The sequence below is a fragment of the Mobula birostris genome, chromosome 6 (genome assembly GCF_030028105.1).
Source record: "Mobula birostris isolate sMobBir1 chromosome 6, sMobBir1.hap1, whole genome shotgun sequence".
NCBI classification, from domain to species: Eukaryota; Metazoa; Chordata; class Chondrichthyes; order Myliobatiformes; family Myliobatidae; genus Mobula; species Mobula birostris.
In genome coordinates, this window is record NC_092375.1 from 151,225,003 (window position 1) to 151,249,479 (window position 24,477).

The 24,477-nt window shown below is 39.9% G+C and overlaps 1 protein-coding gene across 9 annotated transcripts in view; it reads left to right on the forward strand.

Annotated features, from left to right (window-relative positions):
* hecw2b (HECT, C2 and WW domain containing E3 ubiquitin protein ligase 2b) overlaps positions 1 to 24,477 on the forward strand; it is a 363,894-nt gene that overhangs the window by 94,566 nt on the left and 244,851 nt on the right. For 6 of the 9 annotated variants that reach the window (XM_072261633.1, XM_072261634.1, XM_072261631.1 and 3 more), the window contains exon 2: positions 12,727 to 13,058. In XM_072261633.1, coding sequence (XP_072117734.1) covers positions 12,767 to 13,058 — 292 coding nt within the window. In that variant the 5' untranslated portion in view covers positions 12,727 to 12,766. Of the gene's footprint in view, positions 1 to 9,576; positions 9,595 to 12,726; positions 13,059 to 14,416; positions 14,477 to 24,477 lie in introns of those variants that run through there. The other 3 variants (XM_072261635.1, XM_072261636.1, XM_072261637.1) reach the window with 3 other exon arrangements.

Here is a 24,477-nt window from a genome sequence, read left to right on the forward strand (position 1 = left end):
TTTACGTCTGGCTATACTTAAAAATTGCAGTCCCAGGATTAATGAAATTTTCGAACTCTATCGGAAATGCTTCTTCATAAATTTTAGATGATGTGGAAAGCTAAGTGTTCCTGCTTTCCTACTGAGACCCAATGTCACTATGCTCTTTCTTGGATTGTCTTTAAATTGCAGATTCAATTGGATGATGGCTTGCAGATCTAATTTGAATAGTTTGTGAATAGAGAGGGGACAGATGCCCAACTTGTTAGTTGATAAGAGTGTGTATATGTGAATAGCTATAACAGAATGTTTATATTCATCCCACATATTATTTTCTTTCTTCCAAATACTCTTTCAAATTTGGCTCTCCCTTGATTGTTATTATCGTGATGGTTTCTTGCTCTAGGGTATGCTAGTTTTTTTTCTTTTTTCTGCTGTAAGAAGCACTGCGTTGCCAGTAAATGCCTCTACTGTGGCTTGTTACATCTTGTTTTGGCTGCATCTCAGAGGTGCTTTTTCAATTTAGCATGCAGACAAGTTCACTACCTGGTCCTGATCAGAACATTGTCAATTCTAACAATGTAAAAAGCTTGGGCAGTTTTTGTGAACCATCTGTGTTCTAGCCGAGCCGTTGGTGCTGGGAAGGATTAGCTGTACAAAGCAAACTTTGAGACTTGGGCATAGCTCAGCACTGGCAAGTTATAGAGAGAGCTGTTGGGTGTTTTCAAGTTGTAATTTTTACCAGTTTTGGTTGAGTTTTTTTAAAAAATTGTTCTTTACAGAAGGCACAATAAATGGTTTCTGATTGCTGATGAAGTAAAGTGTTAATGTTGGGGAGTATTCTGGAGTTCTGTAAACACAAAATAATCTGCAGATGCTGGGGTCAAAGCAACACTCACAACGCGCTGGAGGAACTCAGCAGGTTGGGCAGCATCCGTGGAAAAGATCGGTCGACGTTTCAGGCGGGTTCCGGCCCGAAATGTCGACCGATCTTTTCCACGGATGCTGCCCAACCTGCTGAGTTCCTCCAGCGCATTGTGAGTGTTGCTTGGAGTTCTGTGTGTATATAGCAGATACCAATTCAAGTAAGAACCAGTCTTCAGTTTTTCTTGTAACTGCAAACAGTAAATTGAGGGTAAAAGCACAGGCTGACCCACAGACTAATTTTTCATATGCATCAGCTAAACATTAAAATAATAGGATTGTGTTAATTACCCAAAGACATTTGAACATTCAGAGGTGTCTCCCCCTGTAGATATGTAATTCAAAGGAAGCGTGGTCAACCCAAAGTATTGAAATAAACTGTCATTGAACTGTTGAAACTGTATTGAGTGGCCTATTGATCTTAAGGGTATAAAAATGTAATGTATTTTGAGTCGCCTTAAGAGATAAAAACTTCTATATCAGCAGTTCCAATTCCTCTCCAGTGATTTGTGATCATAGTGGCAACATTTGGGGGCTTATCCGGGATACATTCATGACCCACTTTGTACATCCCCACTTAAGCAGTCTCAGGGAATGAGTATTTTCAAGAATAGCACCCACGCTTAGGTCAGTTCAGGTCACCGACCATGGGATCACAAAGTATCAACAAAAATGGTGGAGAACTGAACTGGTAGATGTAAAAGTCCTGATGAAGGGTCTCTGCCTGAAGCATTGACTGGTTACTCTTTTCCATAGATGCTGCCTGGCCTGCTGAGTTCTTCCAGCATTTTGTGTGTGTTGCTTTGATTTCTAGCATCGGCAGATATTTCTCTTGTTTGAGATATAAAAGTGTGTGTTTGTGTAAGGGACCAAACATTTTTGGTAGTTTGGTGAAACAGGGCCACAAGTTGCGAATCATGTTTACTGACCATCTGGGATGTCAGAGGATGCGAGTGTACTCATTTGGGGAAATTGTACAGCAGCATATTTGTTTGTGAATGTGTTTTGAAACTTTGTGGTAACGGACCTTTATATGGAAAGGGATCATGACTTCAGCGGCACAGAAGTGGAAGATTGCAGAGTACATGCTCTGTGGTTTTAAGTATGCACTGTTTAATATTTATCCATCCCTCATATTTTGCCTAATATGGGAATTAGTTGGAAATATTTAAGGGAGAAGTTGTACCCGGTACATCTGTTGGTGCAAAGGCAGCTACCGGGAGTGCCAGGAATGAAGAGAGATATCGATGCTTTAATGGGGAAGTGAGGCAGTGACTGGGGAGAGGTGAGAGTTACTGGGGAATGATAATGACAGTAGCTCAGAGAGCTGATGAGCCTGCAGAACGTAAATATTGAGCATATGAGGAGTATTCAGAGTTGGACAATCCAGGGAGGGATGATCCAGTCTTCCTGAAAATGCTGAAGGAAGGCCTGAGCTCAGCCCACCAGGAAGTTGTAGATTTGGAGATAGCAATGGGAATGACTTACCTCACTGGGAGATAGACTAGTGGAGAGGGAAGAAAAGTTGTAAAGTGGCTGTAGCTGCTGCGATTGCACAGTGGACTTGCTTTGTGTGCCAGCAACAGGGGTACCCAACAAGGGAGTGCCAGAATAAGACACAGAGGGGTACAGCTGATAAGCACAAGGAGTTCTGTGGATACTGGAAATCCAAAGCAACACACTCAAAATGCTGGAGGAACTCAGCAGGTCAGGCGGGCATCTATGGAAATGAACAAGCAGTTGATGTTTTGGGCTGAGACCCTTCTTCAAGGTATATTAAAGCTGTGGCCTCTCAGGGCATGGTTGCAGGAAGCTGTGAGATTCACTCATCAAAACAGGCAGAAGCCACAGCAGGGCCCTCTCTGTCCGATCTGATTGCTGATTAGATCATAGAGCTGGCAAGGACAGACAAATGGTTGGTGGTAGCCTCCATTGCCTTTAGTGGTCACCCACAGACGTACACAAGAGGTTTATTAGGGGCCAGCAATGTGAAATGTTAGCCGACACAGATTTGTCAGTGTCAATAATTGATCTACCCTTGCCCATGACTGGAGGGGCAACTTACATTACCAGTGTAAGAGGTGAAAGCACAAAGGCTGAGAAACATCAGTCTCAGGTACTTGAGATTGAGGGAGTGTAACTTGCTGTGGATTTTTGTGTGTGACCGTACAATGAGGGTACTACAAGGGATAGACGCACTAAAAAAGGCAGGCACTATCCTACTGTAGATTTAGGAAAGGAGGAATAACATGGACGAGACAGGGATAGAAAATGTGTATGATTCACAGAGCAGCAATGTGGCCCACAGGGAGGAAGCAGCCACAAGCAGGGAGAGGAGGCAGGACAATGTGTGGCAATCATGTCAAAAGGTCAAGCACAGGCGAGAACTATTCGAAGCAATGCAGCTTCCTGCGGAAGAAGCAGCAATGAAAGAAAAGAAGCAGCAATGAAAGAAAAGGGGAGAGTAAGGTGCAGAATGGGAATATATGTGTGGGTCAGAGCAACAGAAGAACATGAGATGACAGAAATAGGAAGTGTCCAGAAAGAAACTACTGGTGCCAATTTAATAAGATGACGTGAAGGACCATTGTAGCCATCTTCAAGTCTTGAGGGTCCCAGCGAAACATCAGTGACGTATTGCTGATGAGAGGGAGCCTGAGGGAGAGAAGATGGTTCACCCAGAGCCAAATCGTGGTAAGGGAGCTACTTGAAAAGGCAGGATTCACTCCCAGCTGGATAGGACCACAGGTGGCATTTCTGACAAATGACACCTGTGTTTGTGTACAGTCCCGGCAAGGCAGCCAGTGGAAACACTGGATTCAGGTTAAACCAAATGACTCACCTTCTTGTCACCTGCACAGGGGTGCCACATTAGCGTAGTGGTTAGCGTGATGCTATTGCAGCTCGGGGCATCAGAGTTCGAAATTTAATTCCATCGTTCTCTGTAAGCAAGTTTGTACGTTCCTTCCTGTGTGCGATGGGTTTCCTCTGGGTGCTCTGGTTTCCTCCCACAGTCCAAAGACGTACTGGTTAGTAGGTAAATTGGTCATTGTAAACTGATCTGTGATTAGTCTAAGGATAAATGGGTGGGTTGCTGGGCAGTGTGGCTCAAAGGGCCAGAAAGGCCTATTCCATGCTCTCTTTTTAAAAAAAATCAAGGGATCAAATCCACACAGTAACAATGTCACACCAGAGAACATAAGTGATTAACATCAGCCTGTTGCTTTGCATCTGACCAGTCCTGATGGAGACACACTTGTGGATGAAAGAGAACGGGAACACAAATGAAGACAGAGGTGTTACAGCAAGCTGTGAACAAAATGTTAATGGCTGGTTCTGGGAGGATGATGATTAGTTATGTAGATCAGGATAGAAAGATATTGGGAAAATAAATGGGAAGGGACCGGAGTTACGGTAGAGCCATCAAGTTCCATCTTGATGGCAAGGCAGACTGAGAAAGAGAAGAAATTGTACACAGCGTCCAAAGGCAGTCACCCCAGGCCGGAATGAGAGTGGATGCATATGAGCTGCTCCTTTTCAATGGATAAGGCAACAATCAGAGGGACAGTCCAGGAGGGGTTGCCACCGGGTGAGGTCCTTGGAACCATTCAAATAGGGAACACCCAAAACCCTCCTGAGAGAGGGACTGGCGGACCTGTTGGATTTTTCGGACTACCCACTGTCATGGCATGGAATGCGAGCTGTTGCCTGTGAACCTGAAACAAAGTTGCCTTACTGCGACCCTGCCCACGGAGTAACTACAGATGGCCTCTGCTGTGTTTCAGCTATCAGCTATTGAAGGGGTGAAGATAAGGATATGATTAAACCACACTGGGCCGGTAGGGAAGGAGGCAGCAAGCATATGAGTGACAAAGTCATGTTTTAAAGACTGGTTGAAGATGAAATTTCTGGAACGTTTTATTGCCATCTCTGCTCAGTCTTGTAGATAGCCAGTTAGAGATGATGGTTACAACAGGAATACTGCAGATGCTGGAAATTCAAGCAACACACATCGAAGTTGCTGGTGAACGCAGCAGGCCAGGCGGCATCTCTAGGAAGAGGTACAGTCGACGTTTCAGGCCGAGACCCTTCGTCAGGACCCTTCGTCCTGACGAAGGGTCTCGGCCTGAAACGTCGACTATACCTATTCCTTGAGATGCTGCCTGGCCTGCTGCGTTCACCAGCAACTTTGATGTGTGTTGCTAGAGATGATGGTGTAGTTGTGCATGGGGCATAATAGGTTAGTAATTGAGGAAGGAACCCAAAGTGAATAGATTTTTGCTGCCCAACTTAATTAGGTTCTCCTTAAAGTTTAGCCTTCCTGGGCAGATTTTTGTCCTGTCCAGGGGCCAAGAGGATGTTCTGTCAGGGAGTATTCTGCAGTTATGTGAATGTAGCAGATATTAGTTCAAACAAGAACCAATCTTCAGTTTTTATCATAATTTGCAAGCAGTAATATTTTTAGTTCTGTTTCTTTTTACTGCCTTGTTATTTGTTCATGGCAAGAGTACTGTCAGTTTAAGATAGTTCAAGCAGCTGCATTGTTCATGGTGTATATTTTGACACACAGCTAAAAGAAAATGCTTTAAGCCATGATTTGCTTGGAGTAGCATTATATATTAGTACTACAGTAGTTTTCTTTTCTGAGGCTAGATGAAACAGTGCTGTGGATTCTCTGTGAGCATATTGCCAGATCACAACTCAACATTATTTTAACCTTGTGTTTCATTTTTAGTGTTACGGCAGAGTTCTTTTTAGAAATTATTTAAGAGCTTTATGCCAGTATCACATTGCTAAACAGATACAAGTGTTTGTTCATTGAAGTTGCTTATTCAAAGGGATACTGGGCTGGATGAAGCTGATGGTTGGCTGATAGTTCTGTGGAGAACTGCTGACTGGCTGTACTGTGTTTTTGTGTCGATGTATCAAAGGTTGATTTTATTAGCAAAGTATGTATGCAAAATACAACTCTGAGATTTGTCATCTTCAGACGGTCAAAAATACAGAAAACCATAGAAGTAGTTGAAAGAAAGACATTCCCCCCATCAGAAGAAAAAAAACAAAACTTGCAAACCCCAAACCCCCAACCCCTCCCTCGCACAAAAACTAACAGATCACCCTTCTGTAATCAGTGTATTACAGTCCCTCATGCATATTACAGTGGGGTAATACAGAATGGGAATGTGACTTTCCACTTTCTATTGGAATATTCATGGCAGCCCTAGCTCGCACATTTTGTGTGTGCATCATTTGAATGTGATCAACGATCTTTGCTTAAGAAAGTAATTTTATTTTTGTTTAATTAATGAGTTTTGATGTGCTATCAAGTGTTTTGTTAATACATTTGTAAACTTAAATGTTTTAAACTTTTTAAATGCTTCAGAACATGTAGCGACATTAGAAGCTATCAGGAGTCGATTATGGTGGTTGGTGATTGGGCTTGTGTTGCTGTTGAGTGCAGTTTTATCTTGCTTGTGGATAGCTCTGGTTAGTGTGAGGACCAATGTAACGATAGTGCTGAGCCTGCAGCAGTTGCAGGGCCGTGGAGGTTGAGTGTGGCTGTGGGACGAGTAAAGGGAGTGATCACAAGGCAGGGTAATTGTATATTTGTTGGTGGATGTTAGCACCAGTGATGGAGGCAATGATTATGTGGGATGTTAGCTGGGATACCAGTCGGTAGAGCAAAATTAGGAACAGGAGTTAGCCACTCACTCCCTGAAGCCAGCCCCACTCTCTGACTATAACTTAAACTCTATTCTAGTCTACCCATGGAAACTTTTTTGCCTCTTTCTCATTACTAATTAATCTACTCTGCCATTAAAGTATTCCAAGGCTCTGCTTCCACCACCCTTTAAGCAAGAAAGTATAAAAGACTCTTGACTCTCTGAAAGAGAAGAAAGGATCATCCCCTTGTCTTTTAAAGGGTGACTCTTTATTTTTAAACAATGATTCCTAATTCTAGATTTTTCCCTAAGAAAAATATCCTCTCTATATCCAATGTGTCAAGACCCTTCAAGGTCTTCTGTATTTCAATCGAGTGACAACTAACTTTTTCAACCTTTCCTCACAAGACAAGCCACCCATTTTGGTTACTAGCCTAGTAAAGCTTTTCTGAGCTTCTTCTATTGCATTAACAGATTGACATACATAAGGAGACCAGTATTGTACATGGGGTACTGAATGTGCTCACATTCCTCCCTACATTTGAATTCAATTACCCTAGTAATAAAAGATAGCTTTCCTGATTACTTGCAGTACCTCTATACTGGCCTCATTCAAAGTATCTACTAATATACCCAGATTCATCTTCAGTCTCTTACTATTTAAGTAATAAACTTCCTTTTATCTTTCCTGCTTAAATGAACAGGTTCAAAGTAAGTATAATATCCAAGTATGATCGTATACTACACTGGCATTTATTTTCTTGTGGGCATTTACAATAAATACAAAGAAACACATTAGAATCAATGAAAAACTGCACCAAAAATTGGGCAAACAGCTATTATGCAAAAGATAAGTTGTGCAAATACAAAGAAAGAATGAATAAATAAATAAATAAATAGTGAGAACAGGAGTTGCACTTCTTGAAAGTGAAGGTATTCACTTTGGTTCAGGAGACTGATAGTTGAGAGGTAATAACTGTTCCTGAACCTGGTGTGTGGACCTTAGGCTCCTGTACCTCCTTCCTGATGGCAGCAGCAAGAAGAGAGCATAACTTGGCCGGTGGAGGTCCTTGTTCATGGATGCTGCTTTCCTTCGACAGCGTTCCTTGTAGATGTGCTCAGTGGTGGGGAGCACATTTACCTGTGACGGACTGGGCTGTATCCACTACTGTTTGTAGGCTTTTCTGTTCAAGGGTATTAGTATTTCCATACCAGGCTCTCATGAAACCAGTCAGTATATTCTTCATGCATCTATAGAAGTTTGTCAAAGTTTTAGATGACATGCCAAATCTTTACAAGTTGCAAAGAAAGTAGAGGCACTGCAGTAGTTTCTTTGCAAAGGCATTACATACTGGAACCAGGACAGATCTTCTGAAATGATAATGCAGAGGAATTTGAAGTTGTTGACCCCCACCTCTGACCCCCTGGTGAGGACTAGCACATGGTCCTCTGGTTTCCTCCTCCTCCTGTTGTCAATGATCAGCTCTTTGCTTTTGCTGACGTTGAGTGAGAAGTTGTTGGTGTGGCACAAATATTCCCACATTATATTGCTTTTGTCTGTTCTTTGCCCTCCCACTGACTTGATTTATATCCCTCTTTAGCCTCTTTATATCCTCCTCACAACCTGCTATCCAACTTACTTTTGAGTCTTTTGGAAATCTTTGGTGCCTTATTTATATAATGAAAGGTTTAGTACCAATCCCTGTGGCACAACACTTTTTACACATCACCATCCAGAAAAAAGAATTATTTATACCTACCCTCTTCCTTCCTGTTAATCAGCCAATCTTCTACCCAGTGTGCTACCCCCTACACTGAGCTTTTATCTCCCACAATAACTTTGTGACACTTTATCAAATGCCTTCTAGAAATGTTAGCACATCCATCCATTTCCCTTTTTCCACAGCAAACGCTGCAGTCAAGGAAGTCTGATAAACTGGTCAAATGTGATTTTTCTTACATGAAAGCACGTTATCTTTGATTATCTTGAATTTTTCTAAATATTCTGCTCTCACTGGATTAATTTCAGTTTTAAATGTTAAACCAACTGGCATGCATTCCTCCTTTTTCTCTCTTTTTCTGAATCAGTCTGGATGAAGTGAGCCTCCATTGAGTTGGAACTGCACTCATACAGGCAAGTGGGGTTGGTCTATCACAATTGTGACTTGTACCTTCCAGATAGTGGAAAATGTTTTGGGATGTGGGAGGTGAGTCACTTGCTGCAGGAGCTGCTTTTCTAGCCACAGCGTTTATCTGGCTGTGTCAGTGAAGTTTCTAATTAATGATGCCCATTCAATGTTATTACTGGTGGGTGAGCTGGTAATGGTAATATCACTGGATGACAAAACTTGGTAGTTAGATGCTCCTTTATTAGGGGATGATTGTTACCTGACAGTCTTTTTTAACTTAGTCATTTATTATCCCATGAAGTCTACTTCATGCTGGTATGGACTCTCATTTGCTGAACAGTTGCACTATTACAGTTGGTAACAACTGCAACTACCTTCCCTTACAAAAGACAGAACTCCAGTGATTGGAGTGTTTGATGGATGCCTGTGGAGACTTCGGTTTTATGAGGGTTCTTTAACGCTGCACTTAATTGAATGCTGCTTTGATGAAAAGAGCAATCACACTCACCTCGCTCTGGAATTCAGCTCAGTCCATTTTTGGACTGGGCCTGTGTGTGATGGGGTCTGGAGTTAAGTAATTGTGAAACTCAAACTGGGTACTGGACTGTTAGTGCTGCCTGACAACCCTGATGACATGTCCCATCACTTGGCTGGTGATTGAGAGAGTAGACTGGTCTATAATTAGCCGTTTGGATTTGACCTGCTTTCTGTGAGCAGGACAAACAAGGGCAAAATTCTATTCTACTTCCTCTGTATTTTAAAAAAAGTCAAAGTTAAAGTTCCCTTTTTGAGAAAAGCAGCTGCATTGATCAGTTCAATGAAAGTTGACAGTGTTGACACTGGGAGAAACGTGGAGCTGTGATGTATACATGATTCTTGGCATTTTGGTAACTTTCTAGGTAAATATCATTTAGGAGTCTGTACATGTGGAGCTTTTGAAAGGCAGGGACATGCAAGAGCTAACATGTCAATTGCTTACCTAAAATACTGTGTGTGGATCACGAAGTAGGGCTGCTGTCGTGTGGTATAAATCTTGTTTAGCTGATGGTGTAGATCTTGACCCAATTTAGGAATTGCATGGTCTCAGGAGAACTTCATGGATGTCTGAAGCCCACAACATTACGAGCTGAAAACGGCCTTTGATTTTCAGTCGTTCCCCAAGCTGATATTTAAATGAGCTTGACAGCTGGAGAAAATTCGAGAAAAGTGTTTTGCCATGTTTAGAAATACTGAGCAAACGAAGGTTTTTGTGACTACTGACAACATTTCAAAAATGTTGGTGCAGATGGTGTGTTTTGTACAAGAGATGTGAGTCACCTTTTAAAGTTGATTTCTTTGGTTACTGGGTGTGGGGATAGAACAGGTGTAGGTTTGAATGTAAATTGCAACTTGAGAGCTTGTTGATAATGATGGTTCAGGGGGTACTGTATGCAAGAACAGCAAAGTTCAAATAATTTGCTTCAATTGCATTGGTTTATGAGCATATTAATATTGTTTTGCATTTTTAAAATGGTAGTCTATTTATTTAATTAAAGTTTAGGTTATTTGCTGTATCAATTGTTCCTTGCACTGATATTGGAGGGGAAATTGCTGTGAATGGAATTTGCATTTTTTTTTAATGCAAAGACAATCTGCTTTTACTCAAAGGGCACAGTTAATAGCTAATTCTCAATATTAGTAAGTAAACTGGGCAAAACAAAAATACACTTTCTTTCTGCTACTGCCTCAATATTCTTACATGATCACATCTGACTTCACAACAATGGAACAAACTTGTAGAGTCCTGGAGCCAGAAAGGAAGCTATTTTATGTGGTGTGGCTGTGCTTTGTAAACATGTTACTTGCACTGTCTATGTAATGTAGTCAATTCTAATTGAAGACTCATTTAAAGACTGTAACAATTAATACCAATAGTACAGAACTAGTCTACTTTACCCTTTTATTGTGTTTCATGCTCTGAGCACTGAACTGCTGCAGTTGCGGAGAATGTATGTGGTCAATGAATTGAGAGCTTACAGATAGAAAATTAAATTTGTACTGGTATAATCTTTGAGGTTGAAGGTCACAAGCTGAGTAACAAAAAGGGCAGATAGTGCTTAAAATTTGTACTGGTATAATCTTTGAGGTTGAAGGTCACAAGCTGAGTAACAAAAAGGGCAGATAGTGCTTCACTAGCCACACTAATCATTTATATCTGAGCAACACACATCAAAGTTGCTGGTGAACGCAGCAGGCCAGGCAGCAGCTCTAGGAAGAGCTGCAGTCGACGTTTCAGGCCGAGACCCTTCGTCAGGACTTGTTGTTTGCGTTTTTAAAAATCATTTATATCTTTTTGATTTGCTGTTGGCAAAGAAGTCTTGTTATGTGCTCTACAAGCAGGTTGCTGATCTTTCTTGTTGAGTTGCTGTCAGAGAGATAGGGAAACCAACATCCTGAAACGGCATCAAAAGACATTGGCAGAACCAGTCTGTACCAGCACATTAGACATACTTTGTTTGTTCCTCCCATTAATATATCTCTGCAGATGGTGAAATGACAAGCACAAGAGGCCAAGGGGGAATGAGATTAATAGTTCCTCTGAAATCTACCATTCAAGCTGAGTTGATCTACAGGCTGAAAATGAATTTTGCCTCAATCTGCTGTTCAAATAAAGTATTTGCTGTGGGTTCATAACACAAATCACCTGTAATTTTAAGCTGACTCATTGGTTACATTACTTTCTGCTGAAATTCACTAAAATGGAAGTTATAGTGTATTTGATATAATTTAGTAGTAGAATCATCAACTGTTTTATTAGCTAAAATAAATTGCTGGGTCTGGCTCATTAAATATAATATTTAAAAAAAATATGTATCTGAAAATGGATAATGCATTTTAGGACTGAAGTTGAAACATTTGGAATTTTGTATTAAGTTTGTAATGACTTTTTATTCTTTAGTAGTTCAGTAGAATAGTTGATGGAGGAAATTGTGAAAAGATTTAATTAAGTCCAGTCAAGTGATTGATGCATGATATATGAAAGAGTAGGAAGACTATCAAAGGCACAGATTCTTGAACCCGTGTGTTTATTTGGCTGTTATTATACATTTTTGAGTTGGTTGCCTATAAGCAGGTTAATGGGTTGAGTCTACAGTGAGCCATCATTATTGAAAATACAATAATCTACAATATCTTTTAATACCTACTTTATACATGGACATCATCATTACCTGAGGTAAATCAACTACTATTCAACTATATGTTCTATCAATTTAAAAAAGAGACTCTAAATGTAGATTCCCAACAGTCAATCAAGGACGTACTTTCTGGAAATCATCACTGCCATCAAATATTTTAATGCAATTTTTATATAAGAATATTGTAGTAGAAAGGAATGTTTGTTCTATTTTCTTAAGCCAGTCTGAACAAGGAAAGCTTTCTGTTTGAAATCACAGATTTTGTTAAAGATTTTACTCAGTTGTTTTAATTCATACACGACACTAGTTGAAGGATTTCCTTGCAGAATCTGAAACTGCTTTCTTCAATGATAAGTTGGTAAGCTGCTTGTAATGAAATAATTGTTCTGACTGAAAGCAGTACCTTGGTGATTATTGGTTATATTTCCAATGAGAGATGTTTACTGCGGCTCAAAAATCTTTAGAGAACAAACTTCCTCCAAAACTAATGGATCTTGTGACTGGATAAAATATCTTTAATTTATTTCCATTTGAAATCTTATATATTGCACTGCTAAGGATCTGTATGTCCAGTGTTTAAAAATGCTCAGTGGATTGTGGAGTGATCCAGCCATACTTGTACTGGATTTTGCTGCATCAGTTCATAAAAGAAAGCTTCATTAGATGGTGTTTCCTTGCTTTCTTCAGTAGGTAATATTGAAAGCCATCAGAAAGTTTGCTGTGTTGTGTATGTTAATATGCTATGAAGTTTACTGGATACTCAGATTACTTACAAAATGAAATACGAATACAAATTAGCAATGTTGATTGAATTTTACTTAACAGAACTGACTGTTTGTTTTCCCTTCTGCACAGAGTTCAACTGTAGAGAAGGTGACCTCAAGGCACCACCAAAATGGCAGGCTCCTCCAGGGAACATGTGTCTTATGTACGGCGCCGGAACCCTCAGCTTCGCTATACCTTGAGTCCTGAGAACTTGCAGAGCCTGGCTTCTCAGAGCACCAGATCAGAGAACTTGAACTTCCACAGGGCAAACAGTGATACTGATTTGGTGACTTCAGACAGCCGGTCGAGTCTAACGGCTAGTATGTATGAGTACACACTTGGACAAGCACAGAATCTAATTATCTACTGGGATATTAAAGAGGAAGTGGACCCCACTGACTGGATTGGACTCTATCACATAGGTAAACAACATTTCAGCATTTAAATCTTTCTTTCAAAGATTATTTTGGAAATTATTACTCAGGTCTGGAAAGCATTTTGCTTGACTTGTTTGTTTCTTGTGAAGTTTCTGGTGCTCCCGTGAGCACTTATTAATAAATAGTATAACAGTGAGTGCCTCCTCTTATTGGGCCTCTTAGCTGCCATTCCACAGAGGGGGAAGAGATGCTTTCAAGTAGAGTGTTTATGAAGGTTCTCAGTCATCCAGGTCACTGTATATCAAGCTGTAGTAAATCAAGGCAACTGGACTTGCAGTGCTGTTCAGAAGACGTTTCGCCACTCATCCAAGAGACCTCTTGAGTTCTAGTCCATGGTGGGTAGTTTTCTGGCTGATAAATTCTGAGTTGTTTAAAGGTAGAGCAATCACATGAAAGTTGTTAAGAGTTGTAGTGGTAATGAGAGGGTCATCAGTCTTATCTTTGCATGAATGGAGGTGTGAACTGTTGTGGAGATGCCAGGGTAGAGATGTTAGGACTACATTGTAAGTAGCTGATAGGTGGTGTTGTACCTACCCCCTCTGTTCAGGGATGGGTTTTCCAGTTTGACGAAGACATGTGGTTTGAAAGAGGGGTAAAGAAGCCATCTTTGTGAAACTGGAAAACCCATCCCTGAACAGAGTGGGTGGGGTATGACTCCACCTATCAGCTACTTACAATGCAGTCCTAATATCTTTACCCCGGTGTCTCCACAACAGTTCACACCTCCATTCATGCAAAAATAAGACTTATGACCCTCTCATTACCTTGATGACACTTAATGACTCTCATGTGATTGCTATACCTTTAAACAACTCACAGAGTTTATAAGCGGAAAAACTACCCACCATGGATCAGAACTGAAGAAGCCTCTTGGATGAGTGGCGAAACGTCTTCTAGACAACACAGCAAGTCCAGTTGCCTTGATTTACTACTGCCTGAATTCAAACAGAGTTTCAACTGTGCTGTTGTCGAGATGAAAGTGGGCACTGTGTTGGGACGGGGAGATAGCTGATCTACACCCAAATCTGCATTTCAAATAACCACAGCAACCTATTGAAGCAGATTCCCAGGAGACTTTAAAATATGAATATTAACATGAAATAATAAGACAATATCTGTCTAATTTAGAACACTGGATGGCTTTTTTTTGTATTGTAATAAAGCCATCTGAGTACATTTATGGCAATATACTTCAAGAAGGCAGGAGGTCTAGTGAGTCACTGAATTGCACATTCTTGTGTCCACGTAATACAATTACTCTTTCTAATGGGTGAGTAAGTGTGTTCAATGAATAACTGAAGCGATGAAATAGAATGTCACGTTGCATGTTTGGATCAGAGAGTTACTTTCTACTGATTGACATCCAGGAGCCTCAGCTGGAAATGTATGTGCATGTACCTCAGGTGAGAACAACTCTTATCATTTACTGTTGCTGCAGTTCAACAGCTTTCTAACATGCTTGAAAAGCGTACCTCATTAACAGCAACTTGATGGAGTCGTATGTTATGGAACAGTAGATGTTTAAGGAATTGATAATTCTGCCGTGTTGTTAAGTCTGTGTGTAAGTTTAAAAAAAAGCATTCATATGTTGAGTGTACAAGCAAGTAGAATGTTTTTTAGGCTCTTTCAGTCCATAACGCAAACAACTGTTATGGGATGACGAGTTCGGTGATTCTCTGGTTTAAAGTGGATGTGATTGCAACCATCTTGTGGAAACTGGTTTGATAATGTTTCTGACAGTGCACAGTGTAGTGGATTGTAAACTGAATGTAACCACTGTACTGACTCTAATGTGGTTAGATTCCAGCTTGCTTTGGCAAGCTGACAGAAATGTTTTCGCAAGATTTACTTTTTCTACTTTTTTCTTTTTCTTTCTTTTATCTATGTATTCACTCTCCTCCTCTGTTAATATCCTCTACACCTTCTTGTTTAAAACCTCTCTCCACTCACCCGTCAATATTAACATTCATCTTTTCCCTTGCTCAAGCCTTCCCCCTTAACCTCTGTCATTGTTTTGACAGTCATTTTGCCATTCTCTTTCCCTCTTCCCTCTTCTCTCTTCCTCCACTTCTCTTCAATCACCTTTTTCCATCCCTCCCTACTCCCTCCACACAACTTCTTGGGGATGTAAGAGAGGCAGAGGGAGGAGAAAGCATATTACAGGTCAGTAAAAGAAACTTCTGTGGGAATGCATCAAGACTCGTTCATTGCTGCAGCAAAGGGGAGAAATTCGGTAGACCAGTGCTTTACTCTGGAAGGTCTAATAAGATGTACACAGTGAGTGGTGGGGGCCCAAAAAGTACGAAAGAGGGATCCTGATGTACATGGTGAGGATGTTTCGATTAGTTGAGAGCATCCAGGAGCAGAGAGCACTGCCCCAGAAGAGAGGGACATTCCTTTAGAGCAAGAGGTTTGGAGGAATTTCTTTAGCCAGAGGGTGGTGACTCTGTGGAATTCATTGTCGCAGATAGCTTTGGAGGCCAAGTTATTGAGTATATTTAAAGTTGAGGTTGATATGGTCTAATCAAGATCCTAGGACATAGGAGCAGAATTAGGCCATTCAGCCCATCAAGTCTGCTCTACCATTCCATCATGGCTGATCCCAGATTCCGCTCAACACTATGCACCTGCCATCTGACCATATCCTTTGTCCTGACTGATCAGGAAGCTATCAACTTCCATCTTAAATAAACACACTGAGTTGGCCTTCACCGCAGTCCGTGGCGGAGCATTCCACAGATTTACTACTCTCTAGCTTAAAAAAAATCCTCCTTACCTCTGTTCTAAAGGGTCGTCCCTCAATTTTGAGGCTATGCCCTCCGGTTCTGGATACACCCACCGTCGGAAATATCCTCTCCACATTCACCTATCTAGTCCTTTCAACATGCAGTAGGTTTCAGTGAGATCCCTCTGCATCCTTCTAAATTCCAGTGAGTACAGACTCAAAGCTGCAAAACGCTCCTCATACATTAACCCCTTCACTCATGAAATCATCCTTGTTAACCTCCTCTGGACTCTCTGCAATGAAAATACATCTTTTCTGAGATCTGGGGCCCAAAATAGTTGTCAAATTTTATCAATTGGAGTCAATACTCCAAGTGTGGCCTGATTAGTGTCTTATTAAAGCTCAGCATTATCTCCTTGCTTTTATATTCTATTCCCTTTGAAATAAATGCCAACAGTGCACCTTTAATACAGGCCTGTAAATTAATCTTCTGGGAGTCTAGTACAAGGATTCCTAAGTCCCTCTGCACCTCTGATGTTTGAACCTTTCCCCATTTAGATAATAGTCCGCATTATTGTTCCTTTTACCAAAATGCATTATCATACATTTCCCAACACTGTATTCCATCTGCCACTTTTTGCCCATTCTTCCAATTTGTTGATAAGTCCTTCTGCAATCACATTGCTTCCTCTGCACTGCCGTCCCTCCAGCTACCTTTGTGTTATCCGCAAACTTTGCCACAAAGCCCTTAATTCCATTATCTAAATCATTGACAAACAATGTGAAAATCAGCGGTCCCAATACTGACCCATGAGGAACACCACTAGTCACCGGCAGCCAACCAGAAAAGGCCTCTTTTAATCCCACTTGCTGCCTCCTGCCTGTCAGCCATTCTGCTATCCATGCCAGTATCTTTCCTGCAACACCATAGTACTTGTATTTTATCTTGTTAAGCAGCCTCGTATGTGGCACCTTATCAAATGCCTTCAGAAAATCAAGTAAATGATGACATTCACCACCTCTCCCTTGTCCATCCTGCTTGTTACTTCCTTGAAGAATTCTAACAGGTTTGTCAGGAAAGATTTCCCTTTACAAAAACCATGCTGACTTTGACTTATTTTATCATTAGTTTCCAAGTACCTCAAAACCTCATCCTTAATAATAGACTTCAACACTGTCCCAACTACTGAGGTTAGACTAACTGGCCTATAACTTCCTTTCTTTTGCCTTCCTTCCTTCTTAAAGAGTGGAATGACATTTGCAATCTTCCAGTCCTCTGGGATCATGCCAGAATCAAGTGATTCTTGAAAGATCACAACCAATGCATCCATTATCTCTTCAGCAATCTCTCTTGGGACTCTGGGATGCAGTCCATCTGCCCAGGTGACTATCCACCTTAAGACCTTTGAGTTTGCCTTGCATGTTTTCCTTTGTAATAGCAACGGCATTCACTCCTGCTCCCTGACACACACAGACTTTTGTCATACTGCTAGTGTCTTCCACAGGGAAGGCAGATGGAAAGTACCCATGAACTTTATCTTCCATTTCTTTGTCCCCCATTACTACCTCATCAGCATCATTTTCCAGTGGTCCAATATCAACTTTCCCATCCCTTTTACTTTTTATATAAATGAAAAAAATGTTTGGTATCCTTTATATTATTGGCTAGTCTGTCTTCATATTTAATATTTTCCTTCTTATCGCTTTTTTAGTTGCCTTTTGTTTGATTTTAAAAGCATTCCAATTATTCATCTTCCCACTCACTTTTGCTACCTTATATGCCCTGTCCTTGGCTTTCATGCAGTCCTTAACTTCCTTTGTTGGCCATGGATGCCTACCCTCACCATTTGAGCACTTACTCATCTGTGGGACATATCTATCCTGCACTTTGCGAACTATTCCCAGAAACTTCAGCCATCTCTGCTCTGCTGTCATGCCCACTAGTATATCCTGCCAAGCCACCTGGGCAAGCTTCTCTCTTATGCCTCAGTAATTCCCTTTATTCCCTTGCAATACTGATACATGTAACTTGTGCTTCCCCCTCTCAAATTGCAGTCTTATTCTAATTATATTAGAATCTTATTATAATCACTACCTCCTAAGAATTCCTTTATGTTAAGCTCCCTAGTTATGACACAACACCCAATCTAATGCTGCCTTTCCCCAAGTAGGCTCAAGCACAAGCTGCTCTAAAAATCCATCTCGTAGGCATTCAACAAATACCCTCTCTTGCGATCTGACACCAACCTGACTTTCCTAAGGCCTTTACATATTGAAGCTCCCATTACAATTGTTTCATTAGCCTTATTACATGCCTGTTACAACTGTGGATGTGAACTTCTCACTTTTCAGGACATTTACAGTGACAGGTGTGCAAAAAAAAAGAGGCCTGAAGGATCACTGGGGACCTGAGTCACCCCAACCATAAACTGTTCCAGCTGCTACCATCCCAGAAGTGGTACCGCAGCATAAAAGCCAGGACCAACAGGCTCTGGGACAGCTTCTTCCACCAGGCCATCAGACTGATTAACTCACACCTCCACAATTGCATTTCTAAGCTATATTGACTGTTCTGTTGTACATACTATTTATTACAAATTACTATAAATTGTTCATTGCACGTTCAGACGGAGATGTAACGTAAAGATTAAATTGCTGGTAAAATCAGCAGAAGATGGAGATTATATCACAAAAGTCTCCACCAATACACTATATCATAGCAATTGCCAATAACTTGTTATCCATCAAATGCTGCTGACCCTTGATAAAGGTTAACGGCCTTCCAAGCAAACCTCCTCTATTATGTAGGTCTATGGGCCAGCTGTTAGATATTGATGTTGTATATCAGAGTGATAATTATCACAAGTTATTTTGGTACATTTGCCTTTTTGTCCAATTAGGGCAAGTAGGAAGAAGTTGAGTACTTAAGAGTAAGAGTAAATCTTAGGAATTTATTTGCCTGCTGACTGCGCACATCAATTTTTTTGTGTCAGCTGTGTCTGGGTATGGTCGGTGATGTCATTCTGAGTGGGTCTTAAACTCTGAAGCAGCTTAAATGAAGGGTATGTCAATGGCTGAAAGGCTAGATCAATCAGATTAGATCAGTGTTTGGATTGATCTTTGTTCAGGTGGATTTTTTATTAATGTTTTAGATCTCAGAACTTTCTTAATCACCCCACCCCACCTCTCCACCACCACATACCACCACACTCTGTACCACTGTGTGCTAGTCCCATTAGCAATTGTTATCACCTTATTCATCACATACATTTACGTGTGTTAGGAAATTGCTATGGTGTGTTGGTGCTACATGCAATAAAAACAACAACGTTCAATAATTATACAGAATAAAGAATGATATAAAATAAATTTAGAAGTACATATATGGAATAAAATATGCATAAATGCTAGCATGTATTTACAATGTAAACATAAAAAGTGTTCTAAAGTATTTCGAGAGCAGTGACTGAAGTAATAGAGGAGGGTGGAGGGGGGACTAGTGGTTGATCAGATTAACTGTCTATGGGAAGAAACTTTTAAGAGTTTTTTTTTAAGTAGCCCTATAACGCTTTCTAGAAGTGAGCTTTTGGAAAAGGTAGTTTGCTGTGTGGGTTGTCCACAATGATTTTTTCTGCCCAGCTCTTTGTCCTGGACACCTACAAATCCTGAGTGATGGTAGTCTGCAGTCAATGGCTTTACCTGCTGTCCTGACAGTTTGCTGTAGCTTTTGTATTTTGTGAGAGCATCTTGCAACAAACCAGACAGCAATGGTTGATGTGAGGATGCTCTCTATGATGAGATACCATCATCAGTCACCACAACAGCGATGCGACTCACAGTCCTTTTTTTTTAAACGTTTTCAAAACCCCTCTCATCTCTATTCCTTAAATCCCTCTGCCTGATGTGTTTCTCATCACATCAGTCATCTTTCTCTTCCCTCAGACCACAATATGCCCTACCCCTTGTGATCCCCTTTCATCACACTTCCTCCACAACCTCCTTCCTCCAATGGCCAGAGATTGGGAAGGAGAGATCTTTGTGCCATGTACCGCAGTTGGTTCAACCCACCTTTCTGGTAAAATATTGGAGACTGGGGACATAATGTTATCAGTGGCTGCTCCAACTACATCTTAGTTTTAAGGTTGGCACAGAAATATTTGTAGACTGGAATTATTTTGCTGGGCTTTGGTAGATTTTTTTTCCTGTAGAGATTAAAATAAAGTATTGTGGTTTCATGAAAATAGTTGAAAAGGTATATAAAAGACAAACAACCATTTAACTGAGTAGCAAAGTATGTATTCAAATGAAATACAGATCATTTTAGAACACTAGCGATACTGGTATAATATTATAAAACTGTGTATTAATTCCTAATAATTTTCTATAGAGGAATTCATCTAGTGAATGCCACGGTATCTGGAATTTAATTATTGGTACATATGAGCATTGTGTCAAGAAATTTTTATCATATAAACTCCATTCTGGCATGAAACACTGGGAAATTCACAAGTTTTCGAAAGTACTGAGTACTTGAGATCAATTTAATATTGTGCCACTGCCTGAAGGCTTTCTCTGCAAATGACAATTGATGCAAGGTCCTTGTTAATATTAAATCTGGGATTATTTTTGGTTAATTGCAGATTTTTTTTTTGTAAAGAGCAAAGACTAATACAGTGGATTCTGGTTAGTTAGGCTATCGGTTAATTGGGGCACAAACAAGATCAAATCAGCAGATGCTAGGAATCAAAGGATTCCTGATGAAGGATCTTGGTACGAAATGTTGACTGTTTATTCTTTTTCATAGATGCTGCCTGGCTTGCTGAGTTCCTCTAGCATTTTGTGTTATTACTTGGGTTAATTGGTTCAGCCGCTTATTTGAGATAACTCTTAAAGAACAAAAATTCTAATCGAGAAAATAGCCTGGAATTCCCTTCATTTATTTGCAACACTGTGCTGCCGAATTGGAGCAATAGACTGTTGCCGAACAGTTTCGAACCAGCGTCAGTTGCGTGTGCTTGCATGGCCATGAGACAAAACACCGAACAGTTTTTAAATGGCATCCCTTGCATGTGTTTATGTTCAAAAAGCAGTGATTTTTGCCATTGATAGTTGGCGAGAAATGAGCAGTAACAAAATTCAAAATGGTTTTGCTCACTATGGTTTCAAACATTCAGGCTTGGAGATGCTAGAACTGGCCAGGAATAAGCATGAAACATTTCATGACTTAAATAATTTGGAAATTATGAAGAATTTGATGGTTTTGGCAGTCATCTTGAATGTTACAATGAAAATGAAGATTTGGAGGATGCAATTTTTGACAACATTGTATGAAGGCAGTCCTCTATCTACACTAGGTGTCTGCACTGATTTTGTTCAGTTACAGTCAAAAGGTGTCCTGGGTTTGACTCTAAACTGCAAACGGCGATGAGGCTCTGATTGGGGACTTTCAGAGCTTTGGAAAAAGTTGAGTTACTCCTTAGTCATTCATTGTTCCCAAGGCTGCTCTGACCTGGAATGGTAGCACCTGCAAGGGTTCCTGCTCAGGATACAAGTGAAGGCCAATGGCAGATCTGTTTGGGAAGAGAAATGGTGATTTCCTCAGTTCACTCAATGGAAGGCAATAGCAAACCACAGTTGCTAGATACTAGGTTTCCTAGAATCTATTTGCTAAAAAAACCATGGCCAAATTCACAAAATGTATAACACAACAACAGTGTCAAGAGGATCTTCAAGAAAATTCTGAAGATGCTTTGCTCGGTAGGGTTGATTCTGGGCAGCAGGGGATCCCCGACCGCTATCAAGCTACTGCTCATAAAATTCAAGTAACACAAAAGAAAATTATTGCCACTTGGAATGTAAGAACCCTATATCAAGCAGGAAGATTGGACAATGTGATAAATGAAATGGAAAGACTGAAAATTAACATCATGGGAATTAGTGAAGTTCGTTGGACAGGTGCTGGAACATATCAGAATAGAAATAAAACACTAATTTATTCTTGTGGAACAGCCCATACTCATAGAGGAGGAATTCTAATGGATGAAAACATGGCAAAAGGTGTTTTAGGACATTTGGGCAATATCAGAAAGAGTGCTCCTTGTTAGATTCAGAGGACAACCATTTGATTTAGCAATTATACAGGTATATGCACCAACAACAGATGGAAGAAATGAGGATATAGATAAATTCTATGAAGAGCTTGAACAGGCAAAGAATGGATGCAAATCTCAAAATACGGTTATTGTCATGGGAGATCTAAATGCTAAAGTATAAAGTGCTGATGGAAATACCATAGGAAAATTTGGACTAGGGGAAAGAAATGAAAGAGGTGAGAAATGGGTAGAATGGTGCAAGATGAATAATCACGTCATTATGAATACCTACTTTAAAAACCATCCAAGATGCTTGTGGATCTGGAAAAGTCCGGGTGATAACACCAGAAATCAAATTGACTTTATTACTATAAACCAAGGATTTAGAAACTCAGTGACTCAATGCAAAACAGATCCAGGTGCAGACTGTAATAGTGACCATAACCCAGTAGTATGTCACGTAAAAGTAAAACTTAAAAAACTGAAGAAGTGAAAACCTGAACAATCCCTTGACTACTTGCAATTAATTAAAGAAGAAAACTTAAGACAAAAACTTACAATTGAAGTAAGGAATAGATTTCAAAGTTTAGAAATAGAATCTGTTGAAGATGATAACAATCATGTAGAAATGAAGTTTAACTCACTGAAGAATGCCTTGGTAGAATCAGCAAAGTCAGTGATTCCTAAAGAAGAAAAAAGCACAAAGAATAAATGGATGACAGATGAAATCAAAAATCTAATGGAAGATAGGAGACTGAAGAAAGCAAATCCTATGGAATACAAATTCTTAAATAAAAAAGTTAAAGGCTTATGTCAAAAAGCCAAAGAAGAATGGTTAAACCAGGAATGTGAACAACTAGAAAGAATCCCTATTATTGATCCAAAAAGGCTACATCAACAAATCAAGAATATCACTGGTAAAAAGCTCCTCTTCTTCAGGTGGATGTTTGAAAGCAAAGGACAGTACCATTATCATGGAAAAAGATGAGATTATGAACAGATGGACTGAGTATATTCAGGAATTGTTTGAAGATGATTGAGGTGAAAAACCAGAAATTAAGAAAAACATTGAAGGTCCAAGTATTTTAAAATCTGAAGTTCGTAATGCAATAAATAAGATGAAGAAAGGAAAGGCAGCAGGTCCTGATGAATTAGTAATAGAACAAATTATCACCCTTGAAGATTATGGAATTAAAAAACTTACTGATTTAATCAATGACATTTATGAGAATGGAATAATACCAGAAGAGATGAAAAAATCAGTATTTATCACCCTTCCTAAGAAACTTGGAACAATAGAATGTGAATTACATAGGACCATAAGTTTAATGAGTCATATCACTAAGATACTTCTAAGAATTTTGATGACAAGAGCTAAAAGTAAGATACAAGCTGAAGTAGGTAAAGAACAATGCGGTTTTGTGAAAGACAAAGGTACAAGAAACGCAATATTGATGTTAAGGATACTATCAGAACGAGCTATTCAAGTGCAAAAAGATTTGATTGTTTGTTTTATCGACTACAGAAAGGCATTTGATAAAGTGAAGCACAATGAGTTATTTTGAAATATTATAGCAAACTCTAGATCTAGATTCGAAAGACCTCCACCTAATCAGAAATCTATACTGGGAACAAACTGCCACTGTAAGAATAGATGGAGAAGTGAGTCAGTTTACGAAAAGCAAGAGAGGCGTTAGACGAGGGTGCGTTTTCTCCCCTGATTTATTTAATGCGTACAGTGAGACAATATTACAAAAAATAAGACGTCTTGGGATTCAAAGTTGGTGGTGAAAACATCAATAATTTCAGATATGCAGATGACACTGCGTTAATTGCAAGTACGGAGGAATAACTACAAAACTTAATTGATATAATTGTTGAAGAAAGTGCAAAAATGGGTCTATATCAATTGCAAAAGGACAGACTGTATGGTGATATCCAAAAAGAAGGAGAATCCTATCTGCAGGCTGAGAATAAACGAGGAAGACATAAAACAAGTACAGAAATTTTGATACTTAGGAAGCTGGGTGACATCAGATGGCAGGTGCGACTTGGACATCAAAAGAAGAATAGGGATGGCAAAAGATACCTTTACGAGAATGAAGAGTATGCTGACCAATATTAAACTAGGCATGGCAACCTACCTCTGAGTACTGAAATATTACGTTTATCCAATTATGTTATATGGATCAGAATGTTGGACAATATCTAGAAACATGAGGAAATGAATTGAAGCAGAGATGTGGTTTTTGAGGAGGATGCAAAGAATATCATGGACGAAAGGGATATCTAAGAAGGATGTCATGAACAGAGCAAACACAAAAAGAGAAATAATGTACGAGATCATGAAAAGGCAATGTAACTTCATTGGACATGTGATTAGGAAAGAGGAGTTAGAATGTATGGTAAATATGGGAAAGATTGAAGGGAAGAAAGCAAAAGGAAGGCAAAGACAAATAATGATGGAGACAGCAGTCAGAGAACTGGAAATGAATACCTTTGAATTGATCCACTTGACCCAAAACAGGAGTGTGTGGGCCATGGCAGTTAAAGCCCAAACTGGGCATGACACCTAATGATGATGACA